Genomic DNA, 7,857 nt, shown 5'->3' on the forward strand with positions numbered 1-7,857 from the left:
AGGCCTCACAGCAGGAGGTGAGCAGTGGGTGGGCGAGCAAAGCTTCATCTGTATTTGCAGCCGCTCCCCAGCGCTAGCATCACCGCCTCAGCTCCGCCTCAGATCGTCAGGCATTAGATTCTCACAGGAGTATCCGACCCTGGTGCTAAAAGGTTGGGGACCACTGACTTAGGGAGATTGTTTAATTCATCCAACTGGACTATACTTTACTTGGGCTAGATAATTAATTTTCTCTTACTACTCAGCAAGAGCTCAAGGTAAGATTAGATCAACTATAGATGAAGAAATTACATTTTCTCTGCTTAGGGGAGGAGAGAGGAAGAAAAAGTGGAGACAGTGATTACAAAAACTCTTTTGAGGAGTTTTGCTGAAAATATGGAAATGAACCAGAAGAAGGAGAAAATTTGATGATGCAAGGGACAGAGAAAATTGCAAGGGTGATAGCCTTGAGGAGCCGAATGAAGTACTGAAGGGGCAGAGCTGGCTTTGGGTACAGGCACCACGCAGCCATTCATGTGTGTGGGGATGGGGAATAAGGGGTGGTGGGTGGATGTGGTGGTGAGAACATGTGGAGTTTCTCTTCTGATTGCTTCTCTTTCTGAGAATCAGAGTGCAGGGTCACTGAGAGTGAGGATGAGGGAAGAGGTACTGGGGGTTGAAGACAGAGATTGTACAAAAGAGTGGCCTGGAGGGTGGCAAAGTGGATACAATAGGATAAGTATGAGAGTGGCCAGGGAAAAGTAAGTGCCATTCTAGGGGTTGTGAATTTCAAATGAAACAAGTTATTTGGGAGCTAAAAGAATTCTGTTTAGCCAGGGTTGTGATTGTGCGCTGGTCCAGGAGACAAGTATGATGACAACAGAGAAGGCACGAGAGCTGAGGGTGTTTGCCTGGAAGTGATTGGGATCACCCGTGGAGTTTAAATTGGGTAAAGTGAGAGATAAGGAAAAGGGAGGAAGAGCAACCGACTGAAGGTCCCAGTGTGGTTGAAGGATTGTAAGAGTTGAGGTATTAGAGAAAATTAGCTAGAAAGATGAGCACTGGAGGTCAGAAACTGGGAGGCCTGAAAGAGATGGAGGAGGACTCCCAGGTCCCGGTCATATAAGGTGTAAGGGATGTCCACAGGAGCCGCTGCCTGAGATGGGGTGGAGGACAAGGTCACTGACAGAAAAGAGAGACTGAGGCATTGCAAGACTCCTGCATGCAGGTGTGAATTTTACCCGGAGGAGTGCCTGAGAGTGCCTCATCAGGGGATGAGGGTGAGTGCTGGGGGAGGAGCTGGAGAGGGCAGAGTCTTCAGAAGTCAGCTTTTAGGATAGCTGGGACAGGTACCCCTCCTGCAAGCTCCAGTAGTGAGAGGACTTCAGGGAAGCATGTCCCCAGGGCAAAGGCAGGTTTCAGTTCCAGAAAGGAGAAGGGAACTTTGGGGAAAGAAGTTGAAGAATGAAACCACAGTAGGGTGAGGAAACTGCTAGAGGTGTCCATGTACACAAAGAGATAAAGAACTTCCAGAAAAGTTCTAGAGCATTCTGTGGTGCTTTGAGTGAGGACTGCAGAGCCAGAACGCTGAGGGGGCACAGTGGGGCAGTCTGGCGGGACATCATAGGGCCTGCAGACTCTGGAATCTGGCTGACTAGAGTTCAAATGCCAGTCCTGCCTCTTGCTGGCTGTGTGAACTCAGGGGAGCTCCATTTTGCTCACAGGGAAAATGAGTTCTTAAGGACATGAGGATTAAATGGAAAGCACAGGGCCAAACAACACATCCTGAGTGCTCTTGTCATTAAGACCACAACGAATTGACTCAAAAATCAGTTTTAGTCTTGCCCCCAGAATTTGTTCTTTCTGGTGTTGGCAAATACTCTGCTCTTTAAGTTTATAAAATGTTTTGTACATGGGAACAATATAGCACATGCTGAAGTACTCAAACGTGCACTAAGTACTTAAGTCTTGTTCTTTAAGATGAGTATACATGGGCATGCCCATAGATTTCAGAGTTACAAGAGACAGTTGAAATTATTTGGTCATCTCCCTCCACTGCCACTCGCGAATTTACAGGAGAGGCGAACCGGGCTGGGTGAGGCTGGGGACTGACTCGAGATTACTCAGCTGTACAGCCACGACCAGAACCCGGGAGGTACTCCAGAGTCTGCTCTAGACTCCGCTTCTACTCTAGTATTGCGGCAGGTTTCCCGAACCGTCAGGACGCAGCCACCACTAGCTGAGGGTTCTTAGAAGGTCCCCTCTGTACCCGACCGAGAAAAGCGCCGGCCCTCCGCAGGATGCAGTAACCTATCTCACTGGGGTTCAGAAATCGCTTCCCGAGACGGGGCGGGGCTGGTGCGAGGCGGCCGCCCGCCTTATTCCAGTTGGAGATGGAAGCGCCCTGGAAAACGACAGCCCTAAGCGAGGGTGCAGGAGTGGGTCGGGCTGTGTCCGGGGGCGGAGACTGCGCGCTCCTGGTGGGGAGCGCCTCGAAGCGGACCCTGCAGAACTGCGTTCCCGCGCGGCGGGGCTCGGGCAGCGTCGCCTCAGCTCGGCAGTGTGGGTAGGGGCTGGGTGCGCGCGGGACCCACGGGCTGCCAAAGCTGAGCGCTTCATCCGCCCAGCCATGCGCTAGGCTCCCGACCCCCTCCCCGGGGCGCAGCGGCGCCAGGGAACCCCGAACGTGGCGCGCCCATGGGCAGCCCCTGGAACAGCAGCGACGGCGCGGAAGGCGCACGGGAGCCGCCCTGGACCGCGCTTCTGCCGTGCGACGAGCGCCGCTGCTCGCCCTTCCCCCTGGGGGCGCTGGTGCCGGTGACCGCCGTGTGCCTGGGCCTGTTCGCCGTCGGCGTGAGCGGCAACGTGGTGACGGTGCTGCTGATTGGGCGCTACCGGGACATGCGGACCACCACCAACCTGTACCTGGGCAGCATGGCCGTGTCCGACCTGCTCATCCTGCTCGGGCTGCCCTTCGACCTGTACCGCCTCTGGCGCTCGCGGCCCTGGGTGTTCGGGCCGCTGCTCTGCCGCCTGTCGCTCTTCGTGGGCGAGGGCTGCACCTACGCCACGCTGCTGCACATGACGGCGCTCAGCGTCGAGCGCTACCTCGCCATCTGCCGCCCGCTCCGCGCGCGCGTCCTGGTCACCCGGCGCCGCGTTCGCGCGCTCATCGCCGCGCTCTGGGCGGTGGCGCTGCTCTCTGCCGGGCCCTTCTTCTTTCTGGTGGGTGTCGAGCAGGACCCCGTTGTCGAGGAAGACCCCGGTGTCGACGCGCTCCCGGACCTTAACCGCTCCGCGCAGCTCACTCCACCGGCCGGCGCTTCGCGGCCGCTGCCGCCGTCGCTCCTCGGGTCCTCGCGGGCGCCACCCCTGTCCCCGCCGTCCCGGCGCGAGGCGGCAGCGGCCGCAGCGCTGTTCAGCCGCGAGTGCCGGCCGAGTCCTACGCAGCTGGGTGTGCTGCGCGTCATGCTGTGGGTCACCACCGCCTACTTCTTCGTGCCCTTCCTGTGCCTCAGCGTCCTCTACGGGCTCATCGGGAGGGAGCTGTGGAGGAGCCGGGGACCGCTGCGAGGCCCGGCCACCTCGGGGCGCGAGAAGGGCCACCGGCAGACGGTCCGCGTCCTGCGTAAGTGGCTCTACCTCTGTTCCCAATACACCAACCCTCTGGCTCCCAGGCCTTGGAGCCTCCTCTAGCGACGTCCCCAAGGGCGCCCCTGAGGGTGGGATACCCGGGTCCCCTAAACAGCAGTGATATTCCAGAGCTACTGGGATCCGTGAGCCGGGCTGATCCAGGACGGGTAATTGGAGGCTTTTAAGCCAACTGCCTGTCTCCGTTAGATGCTGCGATTGTGGACTCTCAGAGGATTCTAGAGAAGACAGGGTAGATCACATTAAGCTAAAATTTCTATACTTAATGTTAAGTTATTCTGAAGGTTAAAGTGAACCATGTCCATACAAAAAAAAAAAAAAAAAAAGGCTATGCAGACCCGTTGCAGAATTCTTTTCAAGGGAAAGTAGAGAACATGCCTCTGAAGTGGCTGTGTGGAAGAAAGCCTGCCAGAACAGCTTGTTCCTTCTGCTTTATGTCCAGCCCTGAAAACACATATATGAGCCAAATATGCCGCTTTAAAGCAAATATCGATGCTGTCTGAAGCATGGTAGTTTTCTGGGGTGAGGATTTGGCTAAGTCAAAGTTTTATCTAATTTGTTTGGCTGTTACTGCTTCTGGTGGATTTGTTTTCCGGTGCTTTAGCTAATTCTGGTCTTGTGTCTTGTTTTACAGTGGTGGTGGTTCTGGCATTTATAGTTTGCTGGTTGCCTTTCCACGTTGGCAGGATCATTTACATAAATACAGAAGACTCCCAGATGATGTATTTCTCTCAGTACTTTAACATTGTTGCGTTGCAACTTTTCTATCTAAGTGCATCCATCAACCCAATCCTCTACAACCTCATTTCAAAGAAGTATAGAGCCGCTGCCTGGAAACTCCTGCGGGCGAGACAGTCCACACAGAGAGGTTTCTGCAGAAGCAGAGACACCAAGGGGGACACGGGAGGAGACATGGCTGATTACACGGAGACCAGCGCTAATGTACTGACACCTGCCGCCAGCACAACCAAGCAAGTCGCTTCCTACCACAGTTCTGGAACTTCAGAGAAAACAGGTCTGTAGGGAAATAAGGACTGAAAGGAGCGAACCGATGCTATTATGAAGAGTTGGAAAGAGTGGTTGACATTTTGCAAATTGGCCAGCAACCTTGACAGCATGATTTTTTTTCAACCAAGGTATGAAAAGTGAATATACCAATCTTTCTAGTTTTCCTTTCACGTACCTCCTCAGGGACATTCATTTTAGCCTTATGAAATCTCACATCACAAAATGTGCTCTGGGGAGGTTTTGCAAGTCTTCGTTCTCCTAGTCTTTGGAAAGATGATTGATTGCTCATTTTACAGTTAATAAGTGATACAGAGAGATGCTGCCATACAAATGGTTGCCTCTGAGATCAAAGGTATATTTTGTTTTTATGTTTTGGATATAACTGTAATCGTGCATATACAAGGAACCCGGGATAATGAAAGTTTTGATTCAAGAAATTATTGCGAGGAAAAAAAAAATCACTTCTTCAATTAAAAAAAAAAACATAAAAATCTGTGGAAAAAATAAAATAAATCATATATCTATTTAAAAAAATCAGGGAGTGGGACTGATAGTTTCAATCCTCTAACTACATGGTTGGCTCCTACCGATAACCAGTTCCTACCCTTGGGTGGGGTCCAAAAGTCAGCTCATTAAAATAACAAGAGATACCATTGTTCTCATCACATAGGAAATTTCAAAAGGTTTGGGAGCTGTGAGCTAGAAAACTATGGCTGAAGACCAAATATAGCTAAGAAATATATATTTCAGTCATGTGAATGATCTGGGGAAAGAGTGAAGAAACAAATGAGTCACTATTCTGAAGCTAACAAAATGACTTAAATCAGAGCGGGCTGAAGCATGAGGAATCCATTTTATCTTACTTTAACTAGCCTAAGAACTTAAACTCTTGAACTTTTCAGTTGTGCATCAAAGCTTGGATGTCGATAAATCCTACAGATAACCCTCCGAAGAATGTGGGAAAAAATGTTCGATTTTCCATACCACCAGATATCTGGAAGATTACCATCTCAGACCAATCCAGACCTTATTCTTCTCAAGAACGTGCTTTTTCACAAGCTCATGAAACAGAGACCAAAAGGATGATTGCCAGAGGGTAGGGGGATGGGGACTCGTACCTGAGCAATGAAGAAGACCTCAACGACCTTCAACTCACCTGATGGGGAATAGGTGAAAAAGGTAAAGGGGAATATAGTCAATAATATTGTGACAAGTTTGCACGGTGACCAATAATCACTAGAATTAGTATGGTGATCACATTGTTAGCTATACAAATGTCATATCAATATCGTACACCTGAAACTAATATAACTAATATAATATTGTATACCAAGTATACTTAATTTTTTTTTTAAGTTTAAAAAATGCTTTTTACTATAAAAACTCTCAACTTTTCTTTTTCTTCAGAACACTCTGGGTATTCCCAAGTTGCAATTTGCTTAAGACCCTTGAATAAAACTTTGTCATTTAATTCTAAAAAAAAAAAAATTATTAAATGCTTATTTATGGCAGCAAAAATGTTTAGAAGCAAATGAAAGGGATTCTGGGCAAAGGACAATGTTCAGGAGTCCCACCTCTCTCCCGGCTCAGAGCAAATTGTAAAAAGCACAGTACCCCAGTGCAGAACTACAGTGCATGAGCAACTGTGCTGCAACCCCCTTCTCCCTGAGACAGCCCGGGGGCTTTCCCAGTGCCACTGACCATGAGGTGGCAAACCTGGGCACTGAAGCCTGAGGGCAAGGACCTGTAGTAAGACTCGGCTTCCTGACAAAGTGACATTTATAAAGAGCTTTAATATGCTTTCTTTGCCTCAGCTTGGTGGGTAAGTGTTGTCATCTTTCTCATATGGGACATCACCTGTAAAATTCGTAATCTTTTAGCAGGAAATGATATGAGACATCTCTTGCAGAGTTCTTAATTTTTTTTAGTAAGACTAGTTAAGTTTTCCTTCCTCCTTTCTTTGGTAAAAGGCCTTCTTCCCCAAATCCAAACAATGACCCCGAAACTGGTAACTCCGGGACTCTGGCTTTTGATAAGGGTCATGGAAACTGGTAACTCAGGGCCTCTGGCTTTTGATAAGGATCATCGGACCATCATGCGGGAATGGCTCTAGGTCTTGGCAGGATCTTTAGAATCTGAAAGGAAAGGGGACTAGGTCCTGGCAGGATCCTTAGAGTCTGAAAGGAAAGAGGACTTTAGAACAAAGGTTGTTTTTCTTCTTTAAGAAATATGTTAACCAAGCCTGTTTTCCTTTACTCGCTTAAAAGGCAAATCAGTAATAGAAAATAATAGATAAGTGATTTAAATAACAAATTTATATCTTCTTTTCCTTGTCTAGGGACTGAGGCGGCATTTCAGCAGGAAACCCAAGATACTGCCATGACTAAGGCAGAAAGGGAAAAGAGCTCCATGAAACCCCAGTAGGCAGGGACAATGACCCTTCTCAGCAGGAAGCAGATACGGAAGAAACCTCCCATCCCTTAACATCCATACTAGTAATAAGGGGGTTCATGGCTTTTAGAAAAGAGTTAGGTAGCAAAGTTAGATAGGGGGTTTCGGGTATGCCTGCAAAGACACTGAGGTCATCCTATTTTAGAAAGGGTCCACCCCAGCCCCGCCACAGTTAAGCCAGAAGGCATTTTTGGGCTAAAAGTAACTCATACCAGGAAACAAGTAGGCAGAAAATTGGGTACTGGTTTAAGCCAATCACTCACACCTGCGCAATGAAGACCCCAACGACCTTCAACTCACCTGAGCCTCATTATACCGTCATTATGATGCATATGTCCGGAAGTTCATTAATATAAGAGACTGAATTCTGGGAATGAACATGCGCAGAAAGCAAATGATGACTCACTGAGTCCTGTCGATCTTAATTGTCAATCAAAGAAGCCCATTCCTCTAAGAAAAGTGACCACCCGCAGCAAATAGGGATAAAAACCCTGAAGGCTTTGTCACCAGGCCTTATGGGCCATGCTACTCTTGCTCGGGCCCGCTTCCACATTTGGAAGTGTACTTTCCCTTCTAATAAAGCTTTTCTTCTCTACTGTATTTCGGTGTCTTGCTCAATTCTTTGTTCAAGACATCAAGAACCTGGACAAAGCGCCAGGAGAGGATCCCGGCTCTCCGGTAACAATTCCTGTTTTAGTAATAATGGGACTGAGTCTTAGATTTCCCAAAAAGGAACTGATGGGTCTGAGTAAGAAGTCCAAGCTTTAA

General features: G+C 48.8%; 1 protein-coding gene across 1 annotated transcript; it reads left to right on the plus strand.

The window, feature by feature from the left end:
* The first annotated feature begins 2,676 nt into the window (after positions 1 to 2,676).
* Positions 2,677 to 7,857, plus strand: MLNR (motilin receptor). The gene is made up of 3 exons (XM_011370380.1): positions 2,677 to 3,607; positions 4,265 to 4,645; positions 7,721 to 7,857. Exons 1-3 carry the CDS (start codon positions 2,677 to 2,679, stop codon positions 7,855 to 7,857), a joined length of 1,449 nt encoding a protein of 482 aa, XP_011368682.1.

Source organism: Pteropus vampyrus, unplaced genomic scaffold (assembly GCF_000151845.1).
Source record: "Pteropus vampyrus isolate Shadow unplaced genomic scaffold, Pvam_2.0 Scaffold167, whole genome shotgun sequence".
Lineage (NCBI taxonomy): Eukaryota > Metazoa > Chordata > Mammalia > Chiroptera > Pteropodidae > Pteropus > Pteropus vampyrus.

Coding starts and splice junctions, on each gene's coding strand:
- MLNR (XM_011370380.1), top strand. CDS start 2,677: ATGGGCAGCCCCTGGAACAGCAGCGACGGCGCGGAAGGCGCACGGGAG. Junction 3,608..4,264: donor GCAGACGGTCCGCGTCCTGC/GTAAGTGGCTCT, acceptor CTTGTTTTACAG/TGGTGGTGGTTCTGGCATTT. Junction 4,646..7,720: donor TGGAACTTCAGAGAAAACAG/GTCTGTAGGGAA, acceptor TCTTTGTTCAAG/ACATCAAGAACCTGGACAAA.